General features: G+C 41.8%; 1 protein-coding gene and 1 non-coding gene across 15 annotated transcripts in view; both read left to right on the plus strand.

Annotated features, from left to right (window-relative positions):
* Positions 1–23,579, plus strand: part of afdna (afadin, adherens junction formation factor a) — a 67,333-nt gene extending 43,754 nt beyond the window's left edge. For 8 of the 14 annotated variants that reach the window (XM_068343226.1, XM_068343230.1, XM_068343231.1 and 5 more), the window contains 15 exons: positions 5,665–5,730; positions 5,810–5,883; positions 7,325–7,443; positions 8,397–8,597; positions 9,223–9,314; positions 9,509–9,703; positions 9,789–9,936; positions 10,060–10,462; positions 10,969–11,222; positions 11,311–11,522; positions 11,652–11,831; positions 15,282–15,416; positions 17,420–17,954; positions 21,409–21,493; positions 21,595–23,579. In XM_068343226.1, the coding sequence (XP_068199327.1) occupies positions 5,665–5,730; positions 5,810–5,883; positions 7,325–7,443; positions 8,397–8,597; positions 9,223–9,314; positions 9,509–9,703; positions 9,789–9,936; positions 10,060–10,462; positions 10,969–11,222; positions 11,311–11,522; positions 11,652–11,831; positions 15,282–15,416; positions 17,420–17,954; positions 21,409–21,493; positions 21,595–21,751 (2,856 nt within the window). In that variant the 3' untranslated portion in view covers positions 21,752–23,579. Of the gene's footprint in view, positions 1–5,664; positions 5,731–5,809; positions 5,884–7,324; positions 7,444–8,396; positions 8,598–9,222; positions 9,315–9,508; positions 9,704–9,788; positions 9,937–10,059; positions 10,463–10,968; positions 11,223–11,310; positions 11,523–11,651; positions 11,832–15,281; positions 15,417–17,419; positions 17,955–21,408; positions 21,494–21,594 lie in introns of those variants that run through there. The other 6 variants (XM_068343233.1, XM_068343238.1, XR_011038994.1 and 3 more) reach the window with 5 other exon arrangements.
* A 236-nt stretch (positions 23,580–23,815) lies between these two features.
* trnal-cag (transfer RNA leucine (anticodon CAG)) lies at positions 23,816–23,898 on the plus strand. The gene has a single exon. It is a non-coding gene; the product is annotated as a tRNA-Leu (tRNA).
* The last annotated feature ends 1,360 nt before the right edge of the window (positions 23,899–25,258 follow it).

Raw genomic sequence — 25,258 nt, forward strand, 5'->3', positions numbered from 1 at the left:
ATTGAAACAAGATAAGAAGTTTGCATAGTAGTGCCATCTGCTGGTGAAAACCAGTACTGCTAGACCCTGATATTTGAGGTAATCATACCTAACCAATTAATGCTTTAATGTTTAGCTTAGTTTTCTATTGTCCTACATTTTTATTCCCAATTAAAATGACTGGAAGATATAAATATATGTTGATAAAAGATATTTGTATGTCCTCTTTATATTTCTTTCTTTGCAAGTAAGAAGTTTATGTGAGTCTAGGAGGTCGATAAAAACCAATGATATATCTGTCGGTGCAAGATGAGGGTCTTTATAGTAAGTGTAGTGGATTTCCTGCTTAAGGGGAGAACTTTCCTGTGTGGCTGTGTGCAGACTGTGTGAGCAGAGGAAGAATGGGAAGGAAGGACTTACTGAGGAAACCTCCTTGCTACTTTTTTTTTTTTTAAAGTTGTGTGAACAAATCAGGAGGACAGTAGGCAGAGATGTGTGTGTGGGATAGGGAAGGCAGGTCGAATTTTGTAAAACAGCTGCTTGAATTTTTCTGGGCTGGGCTGAGCGCTGTCCTGTTATATAACTGTGTGTGTGTGTCTGTGTGTGTGTGTGTGTGTGTGTGTGTGTGGTAGTAGGCTGCTGGGCTGCAGCAGTTCTCCACCTCAGTCTGAGCAGCCGGTGTCCCACTGACACTTCACCTCCGGACCTCTGCCTGGAATCACTGTTTCTTAACAAGCACACTGAAATCAGGGATTTTTACAGCACTTGGGAGCATTTGAAGAATTTCCCTGAATCTTTTTAACAATATGTTTTGGAATTTCTGGAGCTCCATTTGTTATATTTCAAACTTTTCAAAATGATCCGCACTGAGTTCCTACTCAGACATCTATTTTGTCCCACATAAATTGCGATTGCTTGGATGGATTACACCTTGGAGCTGTGATTAGGAGGTTTTAGACTTGTTGGTGCATGTTAGCAGGTTGAAGTCCTCTGTTCGGGAAAAAAACGGTGGTGTGTGTGTCTGGACATCCCAGTGTAGACTGGTTTGGAAAACGCTGACGAGCGGCTACAACATGTGGTTTTCTGTGGTGGGCAGGAAAGACCAGGTAACAGTGGTTTAATGACCGTGCTTTTGTTTGTGTCTGCCTGACAACGATAAAATAATTTTGTGTGAATGAAACGGCAACTGTTGTGTTAGGTTTTGTTTGTGAACAAGCTGTACTAAATCATTTGAAATGTGTGTGTTTGCTTGTAGTTTAAGGAGATAAAGAGTGTGCTTCTTCCTTTCATTCTTTTTTTAAGGACCAGAATAGATTGAGTCTTCATGTTAAATACTTTTCTTTGTGGATGGTGTGTCGTAAAGCTGCCGGTGTTCTGCTTCCTCTTGTGTTTGCTTTTGGTGTCTTTCTGCTAATGGTTACACTAAAGTACACAATTGAGGGGGGGGGGAGAAAAAACACAGATTTTGGGTAAAGTATTGAGTCAGGATACGTTTGTTAATTGTGTTATTTATAGCATCTTTGAGGTAATGTTCATGATAATTAACATCATTATTTTTTCTTTGGAGTAAAAAAAACCCCATTAGCAGCAGAAATTGTGGTTCATCAGTATCAGAAAAATTTTAAGCTTATTTTTCACTGGATGACGATGGTTAAAGTCTTACCTGTATCTTGCCCTCCTGAGTCCCCTTCACTTAACTCCACACCACTAGGAATCTCCTTCTCCTGAAACTGCTGGGTGTGTGTATTTGCTCACGTTTCAGTGCAGTAAAAAACAGACTTGGAGTGAGCGTCATTCATCTACTCTCAGATATGCAGATATTTCTAATAAGCAACAAAATTCATTCAGAGACAACATTTACTTGTTTTTCTACTTTAGTCATGGGATAGAGCTTATGATAATTACATATATGTAAATATTTAACTCACCAAGACCAGCTTTTGTAAAGGGTTTGTGTCATCATGCTCCGTTTTTAGTACTGTGGTTTGAAATTGCTGAAATTCTTCTAAGTTTTGTGTTGTTTATGCATTTGCTAGTAGGAATAACAGTCTTTGTTTGTTGTACCAAGATAAGAATGACTTGAACAACCTGTCTGGACTCAAAAGCCTGCATTTGATCCATTTGTGTCTGCAGTGTGTGTGAAGTTTTTATTTTTGTGTTGTTTGGTACCTTACTGAATGGAACTAATGAAACAATGCTATGAGGCAGCTACCCACTGTGAGGACTGAGACAATAGGAGGATGTACCACGCACACACGCACACACACACACACACAACACACACACACACACACACACACACACACACACACACACACACACACACACACACACACACACACACACACACCTTCCTGTATTCCTGTACAGCTTTCAACAAGAGTTGTTTACAAGGTGTGTGGAAGAATCCATCTGTGCGTCCAGGAGCTCACAGAGCAATGTCAGAGTTGTTCAAAAGCGGTGGCGTCATCGGGGTTAGAAGTGAAACTCACCTCACTCAAAGACAAAAGTAATTGTCTGATTAGTGAATATTGCAAACAAAGTTGCAGCACTGCTTTAAAAAAATTTTGGTTACAGGGAGACTAAAGAGAGTAAAGCCAGCTAGGCGTACTTTACAGAAGTTAGTTATGAGCATGTTGATTTCAGCAACAAACGTCTGTCCAAATACAATTCAGCTGCTACCAGGATTTGATTGCGAGCGTTTAAAGACCTGACAGAATGCCAGGGTTTATATTTAAAAAAGAAAAAAGGAGTTAAGTGTAACTGCCGTTGCTGGTTTGTTAATAAAATTTATGGAACTTTGATTAAGAACATTTAAAGCACCCGGCCCCTTCAGGGCATTCTCTGTGTAGGCCCTGGAAGCTTTCATTCCTGGTTGATATGCTGTGGCAACTCCTTTAAAGAACCAGAACCATCCATTATAATGATGATAGAGCACTCAGCTTTTCGGCCGTTCTTGGAGAGATGACGTATCTGTATAAACAGAACACATTTGCAGTAGATTTCTCTCTTGGATTGGGTTAGTTGACATGAATTCTTAATACAAGGTGCGTCTTTCTTTTGATGATGTTAACAACGAGCAACGCGTCTGGGTTCACTTGAACACCAGAGCACCTGCTTTTTTTTACTGCTTTGCTCTTGCAGCCCACCTGCTATGTGTGCACACGTTTCAACATGCCTATGGCTTCACAGTTTGCCTGTATGACCTGTTCTGTATTCACATGCTAGAATTATTAGATTTTACATGTAGAGAATTATGTTTTGCTCGTTGTGTTTCTGTATGAAGCCGGCTGTTAGATTTATATAAGTTTTAGGTCATACTCGAGTCATTATGCTGGTAATCATGCTGTATGATTTGCTCTATCATTCTGTTTTAATAAAGTGCCCCAGTTTGTGTTTCAACATCAACAGAAGAAAGCAGTTGCTGAACCCTAGTTCTTTTTACTTTTCACTTCATCAGCCATCATCCGGTAGGATGAGTTTTTCTAGAAAAATGCCACAATGTTAACAGTCACTCCGACTTCAACACATTGCAGCTGCTGAACCTCCTTACTGTATTGAACTCGTCCATTGTATGCCTCACTAATAAATCGATTCCTAAGAATTTGAACTGAAGCTTTTTGTTGGAACCAACATTGTAGCCAAACTTTACAAAATCAAATTAACTCTAACCAGTGTAGCAGGCTTGTCCATGTTTTTACTCATCCATCACACTTTGGCTCAAAATTCTTTATGAATTCTCTCTGGGGCTCCTTAAAACATCCTAAAAGTCCATCTGAACACCCTCAGGCAAGTCAGGGAATTCCCTCTAGTGTCTGTGGAGTCTAATTAAGTTGAAGGGAATGAAGCAATGACTCCATCTGAAACAGAGTCTATATTGCACTGCCATGTACAGCAGTCTAAAATAGTCAGCATGATTCATTTTTCTTCTGTTACAGGAAGTTCATGCCTGCATGAACCCAGCTTCATTATCAAATATATATGTTTCTCCTATGGTAACTATAGAAACATGGACAGAGTTCTGTGTATGAATGATGGAGGACATAGGAAGTGATTAAATAGAAAATGGATGAGAACTCTTGAGTTTCCCTGCCAACAAAGGAGTAACTGTTCTTTGAACAGTAAAACCGTTTCACCCAAAGTTAAAAAAAAAAAAAATCGGATGAAATATGAGCAGCAAAGTGAAAGTCCAGGAAGACATTTGTTTCCTTTTGATTACACGACACCACAAAGCTCATTGTATTTTTTTGTATGATATATTGATCAGTGTATTTGAGCCCAATTTTTTCTTTGCATATTCAAGAGTTGTTTCAGGCTGCAGGAAGTCATCAGTAAACCAGTCCTCATCAAACAAGCGTGAAGTCAGCTGTGTGTTTGTGTGTGTGTGTGTGTGTATGATTGATGGAATAGTTGAGAATATAAAATACCCACCAACAATAAATTGTCACTAAAGTGTACGTCTAACTCTTTAAAATTTAATTTTCACTAGTATTTTTAAATTGGATTTTCCGCTCAAGAAAAATTCAGTCTCAAAAAATATTCAGTCACTGCGAATGAATGAAAATTGTAATCAAAATTCAGTTATAAAAGGAAAAACTCTGATCATGTGAGTGTTTCATTAAAAAAAAAAAAACCCACAGACTTGTTATTTACTTATCAAATTAGGCAATTAGAGACAGACTGTAACGAACTGAAAAATTTTCATATATGAGTAGATGGAACAGCAGTTACCTCAGGCTAAAAAGCATTTCATTCACTTCACAGTAGCTGTGGGACTCATCGTATCATAACATACAAGCATCATTAGCAGAAGAAACAGTTACTGTGCGTTTAATTTAATTCAATGGTCATCACATCCAGGTCAAATTATTTGAGTACTTCTTTTGTATTACTAGTTATTGTTATATACATCTATGAAGCACCGGCAAAAATATGACATGAATTAATTTGTTAAATAAATAGATGCTTTATTTTAATTTATTTCCATTTGATCATGTATTAAACTACTCTATGTGATGTTAAAAAGTCTTCCAGTTAATGTGGTTGAAGTTGTAGAGTAAGCTCTACTTACAAATAGCCCAAGCTACTAATCTAAGATCACCCCTGGTCTTTGCTTTGGAAGATGTTGACACACACTTGGTCTTTGGATTTTAGGTAGTAGTTAGTTTTTTAGTTCATCATTATGAGGCTGATATTTAGCTCTGTGGAATGCCACTATAAAGACATATTTTCCTGCCTCTGCTGTGGCTCATTCCTAAAGAGTGAGGAAGTCAAAGTAAAGAAAACATATGATGTGTCTGATAACATGCTGGAGTTTAGCTGAAATATAAACCACAGTCACATTTAGTGAGAAAAGAAGTTCTGCTTTGTGTGGATGTATTTCTGCTCCAGTTTATAATCTTGACTTTTGCTGTTCGTTTTCGGCATGGTTAAGTAAAACTGTGAAAGTAAATATTAGAGAGTAAAATAAATGTCAGGCTGATTCCTATAGAACATATAAAGAAAAATTCTCCTTGAGGTATGGGTGGATTGTATTTTGAGAGATAAATCACTGATGGGTGAAATGTTTTAGTTTAACAAAACATAACTGGAAGCGTTTAAGATGTTGCTATAATGTCACAAAGGTCATATTAAAATGTGTGTCATTATTTACTCCTTTGGCTGAAAGCGTGTCTATCTCTGCAGGGTGCTGGTCAGGAGAAGCTGGGAATCTACATCAAGTCTGTCGTCAAAGGAGGAGCCGCTGATGTGGTCAGTCAACATGCGGAGAGCAGAAACGTGGAACAAAATCACGAGAAAATATAGACACTGAATGTTTGTGCTTTTGCAGGATGGCCGTTTGGCTGCTGGTGACCAGCTGTTGAGCGTGGATGGGCGGAGTCTGGTGGGCTTATCGCAAGAGAGGTAAACGCAGCGATCCAATCAGGGCAGATGTTCCCAAATACTTTTTTTTTTCCTGCTGCAAAAGACATTTGAATGCTTCAGCTAATGGAAATTACTAAATATTAGGATACAACATTTCCTTTTGCAACTTTGAAATGGTTCCTGATGACTAATATAATCTATAATTAAACCGTCATGCCATCCAATCTTCTAGTAAACACGGGAGAAAAATGTGGCTGCACATGATATTGTTCTTTTTATGTGTTCAGTGCAGTGTATTTATAAATTTATGGGTAAGCGGTGATGAAACTCCAATAGAACTGTTGTTCTGATGTTTTTGCATCTGATTGGTCCCTGTAGAAGAATCTTAACAAGTCTGAAACACCCAAAAGTAGCAGAAAAAGAGGGCGTGTGCGTTTGGCAAACTGAAATGAATTATTGGGTGGCTAACGCCTCGGATTAAATACTAATTCCTCTGCCTCAGCATGTACAGACTTGATGTTCAGGGGTTGGTGCTGACTGTTCCTCTGCACCAGGTCAAACTGGATTTACGAATCAATTGCTAAATGCCTTTAGCTTGCGAGTAACAGGTGGGAGGGGTTCACCATATCAGGCCATTTCCCAGAGTTAATCAGATCATTTTTCTGTGAGTGCCTGGATGGTATCATCCTGTGATCATCCCTCGTCCTCCTCCTCCGGGTTCCTCCCCGCAGGTTTAAGATAAAGTGTGATTTGCAGCCTTTAGGTCTAGTATAAGTTTGCGTGATATTTCGTAATGTGGATTTCGAGCATGTTCCCTGCACGTCATCCAACAGTTTATGCTGCATTCCTGGAGTTCCACCCAATCGAACACACCGCTCATTACTTTATGTGATGTGCCCTTCAGCTATTTATAGTACTGTACTTGCTTAAAGCCCTGTGCACATGTGTCCGTTACAGTGTCCAAGGTGTGTGTGTGTGTGTGTGTGTGTGTGTGTGTGTGTGTGTGTGTGTGTGTGTTTGACACAGCAGGATTGTGCCCACATTTAATTGAAGTGAGTCTCTGGCAGTGACGGCTATAATCCCTGTTTCCTTTGGTTCATAATGTAGTTAGGAACTTTATGTCCCACAACGACTGAAAGATTGTAGTGCATTCCTAGTAAAGCTGAAACAATGGCTCAAACAGCAGGAAATTATCAAACATGTTTAATCATACCATATTTTCTTCCTTTTTAAGTTGAAATGCAGAAATTACATTATAGTTTCTGCTGGTGAAAGTAATCTATTCTGTTTTGTGAAAGTGAATTTGTGAAATGTCAAAAAGACCAGTGACATAACACCTTCTGGCCTGAAAGCTGTAGTTCAGATGAGCAAGAACAAAAACACCTTAACTTCAATGTAACTGTATGCTGTATGTAACTTAATGTAGGTGTGTGTATATGTACATCCTAATGGACTCCTTCCTCACCCTCTTGGCACTCAGGGCGGCGGAGCTGATGACGAGGACGGGCTCTGTTGTGACTCTGGAGGTTGCCAAGCAGGGAGCAATTTACCACGGACTGGCTACACTTCTCAACCAGCCCAGTCCCATGATGCCCAGAGGTGAGCTTAACTGCTCCAGTTCTGGTATCTGTTTTTTTAATTTTTTTATTATTATTCCTTAATTCAGGAATAAAGACAAGATTTGCATTAATCCAAGCAAAAATATCCTCCATCTCTTAGTTTAAATTGTTTCTGGTTTTCAGATGTTAGTTGAAGAAAACAACTTGGATTTCCAATATTTTTTAATACATTTAATATACTATCAATCTAATGATTTCTGAATTTAATATACAATTAACACAATAACCAGTAAAATATTGGTCAAAATTATTAAAATATTCATTAACAATAAAACTTCTTGTACAGCTTTAAGGCAGTAGAGCATTTGTTCCTGTGTTTTTCCTCTGTCACAGAACAGTAATGACTAGAAGAAGCTACAAGTAATCTGGTGTTACTAAAGAGAAGCATTGATTGCCGTGTCCAGTTTGTCTGTTCTGTAGTGTAGCGGAGAAAAAAAGTGTTTGTGACCAGAGCCAGATAAGTGTGTGCCTGTGTGAGATGAGCAGCACGCACACACAGATTACAGGCTGAGTGGTGGTCTTTGTGTGCTGGAATGTGACCCAGTCTTCTGGTTGGGCTAGTCTGTGGTCCAGAATGACGCTAAATGGGTGTTCCTCCCAAATTCCCTCAACCACAGTGTTGTTCCACAGCAGGTTGGTCATACTTTGGCAAACCAAATAGGTAGGAAGCTGGTGTTAATTCTCACAGCCTGGTGTAATTGTACTGAGGCAAAGCATGATAAACACATGGGAGAGAAAACGGTTCACTTAGGTCGGCCCATGTTTGTTATCAGCAAGACCATTTTTAATCAATAATGACTATCATTATTTCCTCATAAAAGTGCTTAATCCAACTAATTTACTTAAAAAGAGAAATACAAATATCTCATTTGCATGAGATTTTTCCACATTTTCTACAATACTTATTTTATCTATATCCTTATTTATGTGCAGCATCAGACCGAGGTCGTGACAAGAATGGGAAGCTGCGACCAAAGAGCGAAGGGTTCGAGCTGTACAACAACTCTGTGCAGAACGGCTCTCCGGAGAGCCCGCAGGCCGGCTGGGATTCTTACTCTGAACCAAAGAAGATGAGCGGCGAAGATCGGCTCCTCAAGAACCGAGCTGACCATCGCTCCAGCCCTAATGTTGCCAGTAAGCTGCCCTACTTTGTGTGTGTGTGTGTGTGTGTGCGTGTGCGCGTGCGCGTGTGCGCGCGCACTATGTAGATGTGAAAGTGCCATTGCCACCTACTGTACTGTGAAATCACACTGTATTCAAGTACGACAGTAAAAAAAAAAAAAGCAAACAGTTTCTTCATGCATGTTCCTCTGGGTCACACGCGACCCCCTGGTGTTTGTGGGAGCACTGATTCAGATTTTGAATCCTTTTCAATCAGTTTCATTCATTCCAATGATGGGGTTTTGAAAGCAGTTTAGTAACACTCTCAGTAATGTAACACCAGAGGAGCTCTACATAATTTCCACTGTAAATTACAAGATTAAATGGAATCTGTGGTAAATATGTTGCTTGATGTAGACTTGGCAAGGGTAATGATGGAATTAATGGAAAGAAAAGTAAAACTGCACTATTATTATTTATAATAATAATCCATTTAAGGTGGAGTCACCCTGATATAGAAAAGGTACAACTATTGATACTATCATTTTGCTGAGAATTCAACTCCTAAATTCAACTCTAATAAGTTGTAGCTTATTGTACATTTATTTTTCCTTGAATGCACTTCATTTATTTAAACTCCCTCCTGCTCCATCCTCAGATCAGGGCCAGAGTCCGGCTGGCAAAGCAGTGTATCCAGGAGGACCTGGCACAAAAATCACTTCCGTCTCAACCGGCAATCTGTGTGCAGATGTGAGTCACCATATGATAAATGCTAGCGGCATCTTTATATGGAATGTTACCGCAGACCAGACAGTACTAGATTGATACAAATCACCCAGTATTTAGAACAGTGATGAGTGGATACAGCTTGGACCAGATCATCCCTTGGATGTTGTTTCAAACGTTTTTTTAATCAACTAGTAATATGTGGATTCATCCATCAGGATGAGCCCTCCCCTCCCCGTCCAGAGGCCTACCCCATCCCAACCCAGACCTACCCCAGGGAGTACTTCACCAATCCGGCCTCGAAGACCCAAGATCGGGTTGTTGGTTCTGGTCAGGTACCCCCACAGCACTGGCAGGGTATGGAAGACAGAGAACGGCTCCCTGTGGTCAACAACATCCACAACAGCATGCAGGTGGAGTAGCCTTGAAACTACCTTTTTAAAGTTTGTCTGTTCTCCTACTCTTGCTATTTTTTATGATGTTTTTATCTCTTTCCAGAGGGTAAACCACTCCCAGGAGGATCTATACCCACCACCAGGAGGTATGAGGCCAGAGGAGCGCATGCAGCCTCACTACCAGCAGGACTACCATCATCGAGAACTGGACTACCAACATAGAGAACTTGACTTCCAGAGAGGTCTGCCAGGTAAGAAGACCAGACACTTTCAGTTCTGTAAAATTAGACCTCTGTAAAATTAATAATTTAGTTTTACATTGATTAATAGACCTCTGTCAATTAAAATTGGATGTCTGGGTGTTTCTTTGAAAGGTGTTGGGGGTCCTGAACACTGGGCCCCACAGGTGTCCTCCTCTTTGGAGTCATCCACATCCAGCCAGGAGCACCTCAACTTCTCTGCCTCCTCATCCTCTTCCAACAAGACCCAGAACCAGAAGACTGGGCCGGGGAGATGGAAGACACCCAACGCCCCTCACTCTGTTCCACCACATTCAGCTCAGACGCCATCCCGCTCCGACCTGCCTCCGCCTCCACCCCCACCCCCAGCCACCTACCCTGATGCCTACGACCCTTATGACCCCCAAGCCGACCTGCCACTCCCTCCACCTCCTGCTGCTGTCACTCCCATAATGGCCCAGCAGGCTGCTGACCGCAAGAAACGGGAGGAACAACAACGCTGGTATGAGAAGGAGAAAGCTCGACTGGAGGAGGAGAGGTGGGGTTTCTATTTTCTTTTGATTCAGTTACAAAAATAAGAAAAACGAACATTAAAAATTTCAATCAGGTGAATAAGTGAACAAATATGAGGTGGTAAACAAAGTACCATCTTGCTAAAATCATGGTTTTGATGCATAACAATATTGCACTCAGGTTAAGCAAAAAAGCGTGAGACTCTATTTGTAACTTTGATGTTTTACAGTAATTGTAAGATGTGTTTATTTGTAATTGCTAATATTTGTAATTGCTAATCCAATAAATCTCAACAATCTTTTTTCATTGAAGTTAAATGCATATTCAGAATCTGATTATCTATCGAATCCTAATGGACCTATTGCTATCATACCTGACTATAATCAGGCTTCTGACAGTGTTACAGAAAGAAAAATCTAACTAAAAATCATGGATCAACCGTTTTCTTCCCTGATGTACCTGCCTCACTTTTCCACAAGTTGGCATGAAAACCTGTTAAGTAGGGTTTTCTTTTGTAATTCTGATATCTAGGGAAAGGAAGAGGAGAGAGCAGGAGAGGAAGCTGGGTCAGATCCGGGCCAACCCAGTCATGCCCGTCCAGCCACACAACAATGGAGGGTCGATGCCTCCTCCGCACCATCAGGCCCCTCTTCCCTCTGTGGTCCCACCTCAGCCCTACCTCCCCCCACAGTCTCAGGCCCCACCTCCTCCATCCAGACCGGAAAAACTAGCTAGCCTTCCACGGTCAGCTGTTCCTCCCCCTGCCAGTGCTTCCAACCCTGCTGGTAACGTGTCAAACTTTTTATTTTGGTAAAGTTTCAGATCATTTTGTACATGCAAACTAAAGTTACATAATAAATGCTGTAATTGTAGGCATGGACACTGTGATCAGGGAGCTATTGCCACAGCAGCAGCCACGTACCATAGAGAGGCGGGACCTGCAGTATATCATCAGTAAGGAGGAGTTAACGTCCAGCGACAGTCTGTCTCCAGACCCCTGGAAACGTGACGCGCGTGAAAAGGCGGAGAAACAGCAGCAGCTCCACATTGTGGACCTGCTGGACAAGGAGATCCAGGAGCTGCAGGTAGACACGCTCAAGCGCCGTCTAAAGGGACACATTTTTGGTTTTGTTAGGAAGGACGTTACACAAAGCCAGATTTACTAAAAGCCAATGAAACGTGATGCAGGTTTCTCAGCACATATAATTTTACAGGCTAAACCAGAACGAACAGCGGAAGAAAGTGACCGCCTCAGGAAGCTGATGCTGGAGTGGCAGTTCCAGAAACGATTGCAGGAGTCCAAGCAGAGCGACGAAGATGAAGAGGAGGAGGATGACGAGGACGTGGACACCATGATGATCATGCAGAGATTGGAGGCAGAAAAGAGAGCCAGGGTGAGACGGGGGGACTTGGGTAGTGGCAGGAAAGTTTAGAAAAGTTGGAGAGTAGTAAGGGTGGATGAGGTTAGAAACGTAGAAGAAGATGATGAGGCTTAGAAACCAAGAGAAAAATTATGTGTAACTGCAAAGACGCAGTGAAATGCATAAAATAAATCATATCACGTGCACAGGCTGTTTTGGCAGAAACAAAACATTCCAACTTGTATTTTTCCATCATACTTTACTTAAGAACACGAGAGAAGGGAAGCCACAGGAAATCATTCTGAAATATGCACCTAATGCTAGAAGAGATCAATTCTTCAGTGGGGTCGCCGCCACTCTGAATGTCCTGCAATGTGCATCTGCAACATGCTTCTGTCATCGCTTCGCCATGCTAAGCTGCTGATATTAAGCTGATTGGCTGGAGGGGTGGATGCGTTTTTTTGTTGTTTTTTTTCCCTGATTTTTTTTTTTTTTTTGCACCGACAAGATGTTGAAAATGTCATGATTTATGTGTAGTTTTTGGTTTCCTGCCCTCGCAACATATGCTTCACAAAATATGATAGGAGTTGACTTACATCCAGCAGTGTATCCTGCTGCCCTGATTTCTTATGTAAAGGCAGCATGTGTGCTGCCTTTACATGACAAACACCAACTATAACCTCATCGTCCCTCATCTCAATAAGGTTCTCTGCATTCTGAGTGGATGCAGTGGAGTTGGAAGACAATAGTTGATAGTAATACTTTGTGTTGTGAATTAAACTTTGTCTTTACAGTATCACATCTACTGTAGAAATCTTGGAAAGTGTGGAAGCTTTAGAGCGTCTCCACTCAGTGATATCTGTCATCACGAGCGTCATCTGTTTGAGCAAATTTGTGCAGCAGTATCCTCTTAATATCTTTGTATGTCTTGGTGTGGTAGCATATGAGTGGATGCAGTTGTATGTGTGGTACATGCTTGATGGTCGTGGCTCGAAGGTGTTGATCCTATATGGATGATTGTGAATTGGTTGATTTGTTGGCTTTGGTATTTTTTTTCTGCTAATGAAGTTTTTGGATTGGTTTTGTGGCCTTTGTATTTTGTGGTTATGAGAAAACGCAAAGCCAGATTAGATTATATGTATGTGGCATAGATTATATGTTATCATATATGTGGCCCAAAATCCTTTGTTCAACAAAGCCCCCCCCCCCCCTTCCCCACCCAAAAAAAGGGAATTTGAACCATAACTTGGTTGATGCAGTGGAAAAGAAAATACAGCATGGATGAAAAAAGTGGGGTCAAAGAGCTACCAGAATTAAAAGAAATGATAAACCTAAACAAATGTTTTCACTTAACTGTTTGTCCTCTACAGTATTTCCCTCTTATTTGTATTGTGTTTGCTCCCCAGTTTCTCCCTCCCCCTCAGACCTCCCCTACTCATTTGCTAACTTAATTTTTTACGGATATCTCCGCACCTTCCTTTTCAGTGTTTGGGTATCTTTCTTTACCTCCCTCTATCCCTGTTGCCCCCCTCCCCCTCTCACTCTCTATTCTTTTCTTCTTCTTCAGCAGCAGAATGCTGTCCCAGCTATCTCTGTTCTAGACTTGGTATGTTCTTCCTGTTAATGAAAAGTATCCTCTCCCTGCCCTTACATCACTTCCTGTTTTTATGTCCCCACCCATCTGGGCTACTGTGATTTCTACATTGGGGGTGGAGGTTGGAGGCAGGACACTGCCATGATTAGCTAAAGAGCTGTCAGTCATGGAGGGGTCATCTTGGGATTGTTGGTGTTGTTTGGCTGGGGAAGCTGTCCATCTCTTTGTCCACTCAAAACAACTGCTGGAAGACGGTGAGTGAAGCTGCTGCTTAGCGATGGGAAGGCTACTGGTGTTTCCAAATCAACAAGGCAACAAGACGAGATCATATACAAGCTTCTGGTTCAGCAGAGCTGAGGTCTGTGTGTCTTTTGACAGCAGCAATGTTTTGAGTGCATATGGAGGTGTGGCGCCTGCATGGCTGAATGCATCACAGGGGGTGTACAGGCCTTAGACCCATGCATGATAGCCCCCGTGAGCCACAACCGGTGTGCCTGAGCAGGGCTACATCATGATGTTGTGGTAGCCATCCATCTGTTCATTCATCCGTCCATCCATCTGTTCATTTTTATGTGGCCAGCTGAGCCTCTTCTCAGTTTTCTTTCGAAAGCGTCTGTTCAACCAAAGCGAGAAAAAAAAAAAAGCTAACAGGCATTTTTTCCCACTTCGATTTATGCTCAAGGAAAGTAGAGATGAATGGAAACACTACAAAAGAAAATAATAAAGTAATACAAATTTAAAATCAGGCAATTAGAAATAATGAAAAAGAAACTTGAATGAGTGAACTATTAAATACATTTTATAAAAAAATTAATGGTACATTAAATTAATGGTGCCTTTGCTGAGCAATTTATCAAAACTCTGTCAAACTCTCTCAGTGAATTCCAAATCCATCTACAAAGTGTTGTGAAAATTGGTGTAAAAATTTTTATTTAAAAATTTCTTGAAAATTCCTAATAAAAATTTCAGGTCTTTCAATGTTAAAGACAGCAGCAAAATAATTCCTGCTTCTAAGTTTCTTTCCCGGGTGAATGCCCCATCCTTCAACAAGTTTCATCTAAATCCACTATTGGTTTTTACATAATTTTGATAATGAACAAGACAAATAAATTGTCAGCAGTAAAAACAACCTCGTTGGCAGCACTAATAAAATTCACATTAAAAATGTTCAAATAAAAACATAAAATAAACACTGGAGTCCCCCATAAAATGACTGATGTTGTAAAACTAATATCAATTTTCTAAGTTTCTCAACAGAAACCCGACAAGTCAGTTGCGGGGACTAAGTGGTGACATATGTTGGTTTCTAGTTTGGTTGAACTGATCTTTTAATGGCCACCCTGCCAGGAGAAGGCATCTGTTTGTTGGTGTGTCACCCTGTTCTTCTGATTTGTGTTGGGATGGTTCTTGTACTGTGCGTTTCTGCAGCGGCCCGCTGAGCTTGCAGTTACTTCAGGTTTGCTTGATTTTATTCTTCTTCGTGTGTTTGGCTGCAGTTACCATGCAAACAAAATCGAATGTACCTGAAGCAGCTGAAAGAAGGGCTTTGCATTTTTTGTTGCAACTTTCTGATTGCCATTTTTGTTGTTGTTGCCGTCTGCATGTTTAGCAGTGTGTGTGTGTGTGTGTGTGCGTGTCTGCCTGTGCAATATGTTTGCAGTGCACACTGCTCCCCTCGTCTGGGGCAGTCTTGTGAGACAAATCCAAGCCACCACACATTAGAGAACAAATAGTTTCCAAACAGTCAAGTCGAGCCATTGAATTTGGGAATATGTTTAGAGTCTGTTTTTGAATGATGTGCAGTCTATGTTGTACTAATTGTTTACCTGTCTACACATGTGCCTGTCTTTGCATTGCATGTTTGTGCGCTTGCACTTGCGTGCGATCAGTTGCAGGACGAGGAGCGACGGCGCAAGCAGCAGCTGGAGGAGATTCGAAAGCGGGAGGCGGAGGAGCGAGCGAAGCAGGAGGAGGAGAGGAGGTGGAGGGAGGAGGAGAGAGCCAAACGAGAGGCGTCGGAAAAGGTCGGTCTGTCGGTCCTTAAAAATGGAGTTGTGCGGCTAGATTGCTGAAAATGTGTTGTTATGCTGAATATAATGACAGGAGAAGACAAGGCAGGAATAGACATGGAGTTGGACCATTATGAAGTACTCTTAGTATCCTGTCTTTAATATCCTCTAGCATGTACAGCAGCTGTGGAACATTTCAGACCCGTTCATTTGGTCAGTCAGTTTAAAGACAATTTATGCACAATAAAGTCACCTATCGACCTCTTAACTTTTAACTTTGTCTAATTGGACTGCAACCTCTCCAACGAGCCAAAGGATCTTAATCTCCACCGCAGCCGCTGCATCTGCTGAGTGTAGGATACTGATGTAGGATACTGATGTAGGATACTCATAGTGAAGACTACTTAGATAATTTGCAGCTTTTAAATGACCAGCGGTCTGATCTGGTGTTCGCCTGCTCATCTGTCATGTGTTGAATAAATGTTGAATCACTGTGCCGTGACCTCACCATGATGTCATTTGTCCTCGTGAACTGTTCACCAACGATCACATCACTGGTTGTTTAAAACTAAGCCAAAAAAAGACGGTTCAGTTTGTAGGAAACAAGTGGCCGAAGCGTCTCTCAGGCTTTCGCCGTGTTTAATAAGTGAAGAAAGTCAATAATTTCTTGTGAAAATGTGTTTTTATGATGGTAAAATTGTTGATTCAATGTTTTTCATTGTGACATGCAGTTGCATGTAGTCATCCTTTGTCCCCCCCTCCCCCACCCTATGTGATGTGTTGCTGTGTCATGTTATATGCTCCCACCCACCTTAAGCATGGGACTCCCATTATGTTGTGGTTGTTTTTAAGTGTTTCAGGGTATTATTTCAGTTTTTTGGGGAAGCCGTTATGTTTTAGTGAGGTTTTATTTTATTTCCTTGTTATCATTTCCATCAGCATCATGTCTAGGAATTATGGTCTGGGGGCAGTGCCGCCTACTCCCCCACGATTCCCAAACACATGCTTTATAATAAGTTCATTCTCATGCACACAGAAACCTACACAGACCTGGTTCATTCCCATCTTCAACCATCCATACTGCACATACTGAGAAACCCAGCATCCATCTCATTCAAAACCCACACACCCACTAATCAGTCCCAGTTTCTTCAGATCCAACCATCAAAAGCAGCTCGGATTCATCCACTGCACTGGAGACGACTGTGAGACCACCCCCGACTATATTCAGTCTTCAACACATGAAACGGACCAGAAACGTAAAGATGATCTGACATCAGAAGCATAGAAATTAAGCACATGAGCAGCTGGCTGCGTTCCCAATCCAGATACCCAAACACATTCCCCCTGTTAGACCCGTGCAGAACACAGGCCTCTTCTTCCCCTAAGGTGTGGATAGACTTGAGACAGGGTGGGCTACAATCAGAACCCACAGAACCAGCTAGTGTAAACTGAGGAGAGACACACACAGCTTTTCCACACATGTATGTACACAGCCAGATGATGATGGAAAAGGGAGACCGTAGACACGGTGGTCCAGGAAACAGGGTTGGTTTGCTGTTTGCAGACAAGTGTTAAGGTAGTGTGGTTCCAGCTGGAAGCGGTTCTTGCCCCAGAGGAGTTAGTCAGATTGTTGGCGTTTTGACTTATAAAAATACAATAGATTATAATAGATATTTGAATTGTAATAATAAAAGCATTCCCAACCCTGATGGTTTAGATTTGTTTTGGGATATGAGGCCTCTGATCTGGGACCAGTAGATATTAGTTCTGTCAGATTGCTGGATCCAGTGATGTTTGCAGATGGTTTTATGTTGTGAGCGTGCTCAGTCGATTGCGTAGGGATGGATCCGGAGGAATCTGGTTAGACTGATGGGTTTAGCTCGTAGAAGCAGCGGTGTTGCGTAGTCATTGGGTAGTTTCCTAGCTGTAGCTACAGCTGGTTTTTCAGCGACTGTCCTTTACTGACGTGAGAGCCAATCAGAGTGGAGCTTACTAACCAGTTGTCCCTCCCCTAGAGGAGACAGGAGGAGGAGTACTACACTCGTCTGGAGGCGGAGCGGCGCCGGCAGCACGAGGAGGCTGAGAGAAAGCTCCTGACACCTGACGAGCCGGCTGGTCTGTACCGGCCCCCGCTACCCCGGGATTACCAACCCCCCGCCCCCCACAACCCTACTAACAACCCCCCGCCCCCCCCACAGAGAAACACCTCCTACCTCAAAACACAGGTCACCTCCCCCGACACGCTCTACACCGCCAAGTTTGTCTCCTACACGTGCGATGATGAAGAAGAGGAGCAAGCAGGGAGTGGCGGCGGCAGCCAATCAGGTCAGGTGAAGCTGTCGGCGACCCGGAAGTCGTACGGCGACCTTCCGGCCTCCGCCTCACCCAGTCACAGCAAGCCACAGCCGCCGCCCACTGCGCGCAAGCCCCGCCCTGTCTCTGATGGCATCTTCCTGTCTGGCTCATTCCAGCCGCCATTCAACAACTCCAACAGTACAGCCCCCCCCCTTCCTGCCAAACCCAGCTCCATACCCCCAGGAGGCTATAAAGGTAGACCCAGAGAGAGGAGCGAGGAGTCAGGCTCGCCGCGGCGCCTCTAGAGCTCTCATCCCTCCCTCTCATTCACTCATCTTTTTATTTATGACCTCCGTAGTTTAGTTTTGTGTGGATTTCACCTTCTTTTACAGTAAAGAGGTTTTCTGCTTTCAAACCTCCTTTTTTTCTCCTCTTTTACATGTTTGTCCAAAAAAAATTTTTTTTGTCGTCAATCACTTTTAGTCGATTTATTTTTCATATGAAAATTTTCCTCCTTCTCCTCATCCCAATCAGAATCTGTTTATGTTGGTTTGTTGGAACGCCTCCTTCTGTCACCAGTAATTTTCCTTCCTCCTCGTCGTTCTCCAATCACCCCCCTCCCCCCCTACCTTCGATCAGCACTGGCAGACAGAAAAAAGCAATCGATAATCACGCCACCACCTTTCGCTGCAGATTGAGAGCCATCAGAGCCAATCATAGTACTGTTGGTGTTGTCGCTCGCCGCCTCCTCTGTGTCTGGTTTGCTGCTTTTGTTCCGGGAAGCGAGGCCCGCCGTCGGCCCGCCTGCCTGTGCCCATTCCGGCCTCGTGGCTCTGCTTAGCGGTGTTGGCTATAAAGGAAAGGAGACACGCCCACTGGCTTCACGCATCCATCTATCACGCGTCTGAAGGGGAATCGCTCCATTCCATAAACTCACACAATCTCACACGGCAGCAGTGACTCTGAGGCCTCGTCTTTGTCTGCGGCTGTTCAAAAAAAAGGCTTCTCAAGGTTTCGGTCGTCTCCGTCGAGCCGCATCGAACTCTGAGCTTCTGTTTCAGCGGTAGTCAGACATTTTTCTCCACGTAGTAAAGGTCACCACCAGGTCATATTACCTCCCCAAGTGAAACCTGTTCATCACGAGGTTTAAAGTTTCCTTTTGTAAAGGAATAAAACCAGGAATAAAATGAAATTTTCTTGTTTTATCCTTTTCAAATATTATGTCAAGATTCGTATCATTGCTTTTCTTCAAATTGCCTGTGTTGGTGCAGCAGAATCGTGTGGCTAAGGGGTCAAACAGCAGTCAGTTGGCAGCTGTGTGAATTTTTTACATACCAGTATTGTTTCCATAGAGAAGGAAATAGTTGTAATTAAAATCATCCTGTTTACCTTTTATTTGACCTTTTTCTTTTTTTTTATGGAAAGCCAAAAAGCAGAGCCAAACAATGAAGCAGCTCTTTTTTTTTTAGCTCATAAGACCTCCAGAATAGGTCATTAGATAAATCCGTGGGTTAGTTCTTGATCTCAGAGACATTTTTTGTGATAATACATGGGACGTTTTCCGTCTTTTAGCACTTATGTTGTTATTAAATGAGCTCTTCAACTCATGACTAGTTTCCTGTTTAACCAGCAAAGCTTAAAACACCCGTCGTTTGAACATCCACAGACAAACAGAGCTGACAACACAGAGCAGTCTGAGTGTCACCAACTGAGGTCCAGGAAGTGACTGCCTGCACTTTCAAAATAAAGCTCCTCCATTCCTGCTGCCTCATGGAGAACTTATTTTTATTTTACTTTCTTTTTTTACTCCAATCAGATAAACCATCCCCCTAACACCCCACCACCTACCCCACCCCGCCCACCTCCCTCACAGAGTATTTAAAATCTGCATGTTTCACCATGTCGTCACACAGATGCATCATAAATACGACACTTGCACTGTGGCTGCCAGCGGCTCACCCCAGTAACCGGCTTGATGCCTCTTGCTTTTTTACCTGCGCGTAGCTGCTGCCAGGCTGCACTTAGCTGACTGTATTTGTCTTATTTACATGTTTGCATCCCTCTCACCTTCCTGCCTTTGTTCTGAGCTAACTCCCAGTGCTTCATTTCTCTGTACGTGCTGTCATCTGTGTTTGGGCTCTATCAACTGACGAAGCTGTCCTTGCATCCTGCCTGTTGGTTTCTCTCTGCTGTTTAACGCTACAGCTTGACTGAACGTTACTAAAAAGCCCACGGGGTGTTACAGCAGGTTCAGGTGACCGAGACGCACCTGAGTCTCTGGCTGCCCTGACAAATGAATCTCCAAATGTCACAGCTGGCAGCTCCCAACATCTGGCTTTCATAAAAATGTAGTTTGAGACATTTCTGTTGCAATCAGCATAACAACCACAAGAAAAATAATACATATCCCAGATTGACTCGGGAGATGTGCAAACAAAGGAACAATTCAAAGGAATATTTAACCATTCTCAAGGATGGATGTTCAAGAACTGCGTAGGTGCAGAAATACAAACAACGATTTGTTTTTCTCAGCCCCTGAGGTAACTGAGCGAAAGAAAAACCTCCAAAACCTTTGAGTGCTTAAAAAAAAAAGTCAAATTTCTTTTTCGTGAATCTGAAGAATTTTCCCTCTCGTTGCCAAAAGTATCATTTCCATCCTGTTTGGCTCACAGAGGAACGTTGCTGGTCCTGAACAGTCGTTTCTCTGTGGTCACTTTGTTCTCTGCCAGTCTGTTGTGTTTGTGTGGTTTGAGGCTGAAGTGGAACCCTGCTTGATCCCATCCCAAACTACACTTCAGATCACAATCCTATTTTGAGTTATAAAAAAAAAAAAAGCCAAAGAAACTGCCAAGGAGCTGCCAGATGGATGGATGAATCCATTTGGGTTCACATCCCGTCTCTGTGTCTGACTGCCAGAGATTGGATTTTAAATGTTTGGGTCGTTCAAAGTCGAAACTTTATCTGTTTCCAGTAATTAACCTGGACATTACCAGTGTTCTTAAGACACAGGGACATAAGAACTTTCTTTTGTCTCTTTTTTAGGGGTTAAAGGTCAGAGTCACCTTCCTCATGTTGTTAATATTGCGGAGCGTGTGTTTGTTTTTATTTTTATCCTCTATACATTACTAGACCCTAAAGAGGTCTCTGATCAGGTGAAGCTTTCACGTCTTCAGCTTTGACTTTAACTGGAAAAAGGTTACACCAGTGGAGCGGAAGTCAAGATGGGATGAACAGATGTTCAACATGTTTGGTGACTTTGGCCTCAGACCCCACCAACTCTTCCACAGACCACTGTTGCCGCTTTGGAATGGCCCTTTAACAGCTCTTAACACTCTTTCTGTTTCCTCGGCTCGCTGCTCTAGTTTACTGATCTGATTGTTTCTGCTTCTCCAGAACCTGTTTCCTTCCTTTCTTCATTCCTTCCTTCTGCTCAGGCTGGTCTGTGGGAAATAAAGTGATGTCTACTAGAGAAGCTGCTGGTGACTGGTCACCTGGGTCTCTGGTCTATAGAATCAATACTGCTATGGGAAAATCTTTTGTTTTCGCACAAATGCTCAAAGTTATGGGAGGAACGGAATCAGAGATCTCAACGGTCCTCCAACCAGCAGCTTCAGTCTCAGATGTTTTAGAGGAACAGTTGTGTTACACGAACAAGCTGACTGGTATCTAACTCTTTGTCTGTTTCCTGTGACTCCTAAACGTGGGACAGGATTTAACTCGTACACTGGAAACTCAGCAGGAGTTGTAGGATCAGGAGAAGTCTACAATGACCCGCGAGACAAATGGGCGAAAAGGTGATGCTTCGTTTTCCTGTTAACTGTTAGCTTTATTTTTATTTTTGTGTGTTTGTGAGTTTAACCCTCACTGTGTGCGTGTGTGTGTGTGTGTGTCACAGTCAGGAGCAGGAGAACTCGATCCCCAGCGGCGCTCCGGAGAGTCTGACCTTCAAGGAGCGCCAGCGTCTCTTCTCTCAGGGGAAGGAGGTTTCCACCAAGGTCAAAGCTTCACGCAAACTCATGGAGCTGGAGAACGAGCTCAACACCAAGCAGTAGACCCGAGCCTTTGTCTTCCAGCACCACCTCAGCAGCGACGTCGACACGGATGCGTTCAGGTGCTCCTGGGAGGAAAAACCAATGGGTCAGGACAGACAGCGCTCGCCTCCCTAACACTGACCGTCTCCTTCTGTTTGTAACGTTCTCCCCCTCATTTTTTTTTTTTAAATTTTCAACAAATTTTGAATTCCTGGACCGTTCACCTTTTGACGTAGCTATATCGTTGAACTAGGAGACAATTATGGCTTAAAACTTCCTTGCCCTCTTAAGGTCTGTCAAAGATATATAATGATAAAGCACTGTAAAAAGTTTTAATTGTATTTAGAGAGAAATTCAGATTCACATGACAAAGGGGGATATATTTTTGTTTATCAAATGGTTCTTGGGGTATGGGATGGAGAAGAGTCTGTGCTCATCTTAATTGTTTTTTTTTTTTTTTAAGCTCACAATATGAACAATTTTACTGTTATTTTATCTTTTTCTGCATCGCGTTTTCACACTTTTAATTCCTTCTGCCAGTAGAAACACCCACTGTTGAGCTCCAGACCAATCTTCATTTTAAATTTTCTTTTTTAACCATTCAATTCTCAGTGAGTGGAAACACTGTTATTTCATTCCATAGTAACAAAGCATGACTTTTTGTGTGTGCGTGTATGTGTGTGTGTGTGTGTGTGTGCGTGTGCGTGTGTGTGTGCACGCGTGTGTGTGTGATGTTTTAGAAACTCTGAAAGATTCTCCAGAGGAGCATTAAACAGCCCAGAGAAGGATCTTTAAGTGCACAAATTTACTGTAAATATTTGGGTCCACGACTGTCTTGCTCTTTTACTACTGTAGAAACCTGCCAGGCTACTAAAAACTGCTCAACTAATGTGATTTAACAGCATTCTGGTGGCAGATAATCTAAGAGAAAGTTGTGTTAAAGCTAGATTGTCTTCTTGCTGCTCCTCACCACCAGAGGAGTAAATTCTTTAAATGTTTTGGCCTGATTTTTACTTTCTTTTAAATTTAGGAGTCAGTTGTGTGATATTAATTTGATTGTACCTAAATTCAAAGATGGAAAAATAAAAGATTTCTGTCAGTCACAATGTAATGTTGGTTTTCATATATATATAAAAAAAAGACAGTTAAACTACTCTTTGATTCCTTGTTTGCTTTACAGGTATTTATTTCAATCCTTGCACAAGAACTTGTTTTTAATTTTACATATGTGTCTGCAAACTGTTTTGAGAAGTGTATTACATTTGGGACCTCTCATACTGTGGTAATCATCTGTTTTTATACCAGCTGTAGTTTCAGGAGATTGCAAAGGATTTTTTTCCCTCTGGGACTGGAGTCAAGGTGACAGAATTGTGATTGTAAAAAAAAAAACATAAATGAAATATAAACACGTACATACACATGCACAAACTTTCCATGGTCATGTTCACTACTACTGCTCTACTGACGTAGAAAAAAGGAATGCACTTCAAACCGTGGTGTTTCCGACAGTTTTAAGTTAAGTTAAATAGTGATGTTTCAAATGTATCTCTTCTGCAGTTTGTTTTGAGTGACTCCATCCTGTGTGTGGATTTATTTTCTCTCCAGGAGCCTCCAATGATGCTCATTTTACCTGATCAGATAAGATGCAGGTCTAAACCCCCCACCCCCTTCCATACCACCCCACCCCCTTCAAAAACTACTACTCTTTAGGTTTCGGAATGAACTGAATCATTTAAATGGTTTCATGTTTAGCCTTTTGTAAATCATTAATAAATACAGATTTTTCAACAGTGCAGACTGGAAGTGTGTATTTTTTGTTATTTCAATAAAAATCTGCTATAAGGATTAATTTGTCTTCTAATCTGTGTTGATTACACGCAGACATTAACCGTTTTAACTTGAGCATTTGTTTTTAATAATTTTCTATTACAATTAAATTAACCCCTGCATATAATGTATAAAGAAATTACATTACAGATTAAGTTCAATTTGAGCACCATTTTAAAAGTTTTTTTTTTCCACACATATTTGATACCAACACAGTGATTAAAGATTTATACCATCCGCTTATGTTGTTGCTGGTATGTCAGGATGGCCGAGCGGTCTAAGGCGCTGCGTTCAGGTCGCAGTCTCCCCTGGAGGCGTGGGTTCGAATCCCACTTCTGACAAATATCCCTTTTTCTTGAAATACAACTCGGAACAACATTTAACTCAATACATTTTACTGCCTTCTAAGACTTGGAAGTATATATTCAGACTAATATATAGGTTTCTTTGATCACCGTATAAACGGTCGGTACAGTAAATCATAAAACACGTCAGTTTCCGAGTCAGAGAGCACACACTTCAAAACCGCACTAGATATTGAAAGCTGCCATGTAATAATACTGATGAATTTTGAAGGACGAAAGATGAGTATTTTTACGGCCTGGCCTACATTTCCTCGATAATCGTTAATGACGCCAGTAAGGCTGTAGTCTAATAATAAAATCACCACAGTGGTCTTATGTCAAATGCAGACATCAAGAGACAATAAACAACCTTTTTGTTTATAACTTGATAATCAAACTCTCAGTAAACGAAATAACTATAGCAGATAACAATAACGTAATACTTATTATTATTAATATTAAAAAAAACTCGAATCCAGTACGGTGGCCCGCTCTGTGCAGAGTTTGCATGTTCTCCCCGTGTCTGCGTGGGTTCTCTTCCTCTCATCCATAGGCGTTGTTGTAATCGTATAGTATTTGTGTTTAATTACAGTAACATAACATGCACACAATAATCACATTCAACATTCACATTCAGTCTCATGTATTAGTAAGCCACAGCCAGCTCAACCTAACTCCATACTGTGGTGCTCTGCTGCCCTCCTCTGGCGATCACACAACATAGCAGGCACCATCTAAGTCATGATGAACAAGGCAGTCAGAGCAGTGACGTGCGGTCAGGGGAGGCCGTGAGAGAGAAAAAAAAAAAGAAAAATGGAAGAAATAAATTAAATGGTTATATTTATCCAGTGATGAGTATTATAAAGTTATTTTATGTTCAACATGATCAATTTTAGGTTATTTTTACTCAAAATTGCTGAATTAGCCGAGCCTCACAATGGATTGCGCAATGGCTCGGCTAGCTGTGCTGGTATTGCTATACAGTGAGACCGTAACGTTATCGCTCTATATGTCACTATTAAAATGTTCAAACACGTTTTCTCTATGAACTAAATTTCCATAATTTAGCTAATGTATATAATGTAGTGTTTTTTGTCAACAACTGCATGAATGTAACTTCTTTCTTGAGTTGAGCGGTCCAGAAACCGCTGTGAGAAGGAACTACCTGAGGCACGACGATGTCGTGCCTCACTGGTAGGGGGCGCTGGTGATCCCGGGGATTCGAAAAGGAGTTTTCTTCCTCGGCAGTAGAAGAAGTGGCAGCAAACTACAGCCATTCATTTGTTTTCCGCTCGCCGTGCCTTACTAAAAATAAATAAATTTTTTCGCTGCTTTTGTTCAGAAGGAGCGGCGCATG

The sequence above is a fragment of the Antennarius striatus genome, chromosome 19 (assembly GCF_040054535.1).
Source record: "Antennarius striatus isolate MH-2024 chromosome 19, ASM4005453v1, whole genome shotgun sequence".
Classification (NCBI taxonomy): domain Eukaryota; kingdom Metazoa; phylum Chordata; class Actinopteri; order Lophiiformes; family Antennariidae; genus Antennarius; species Antennarius striatus.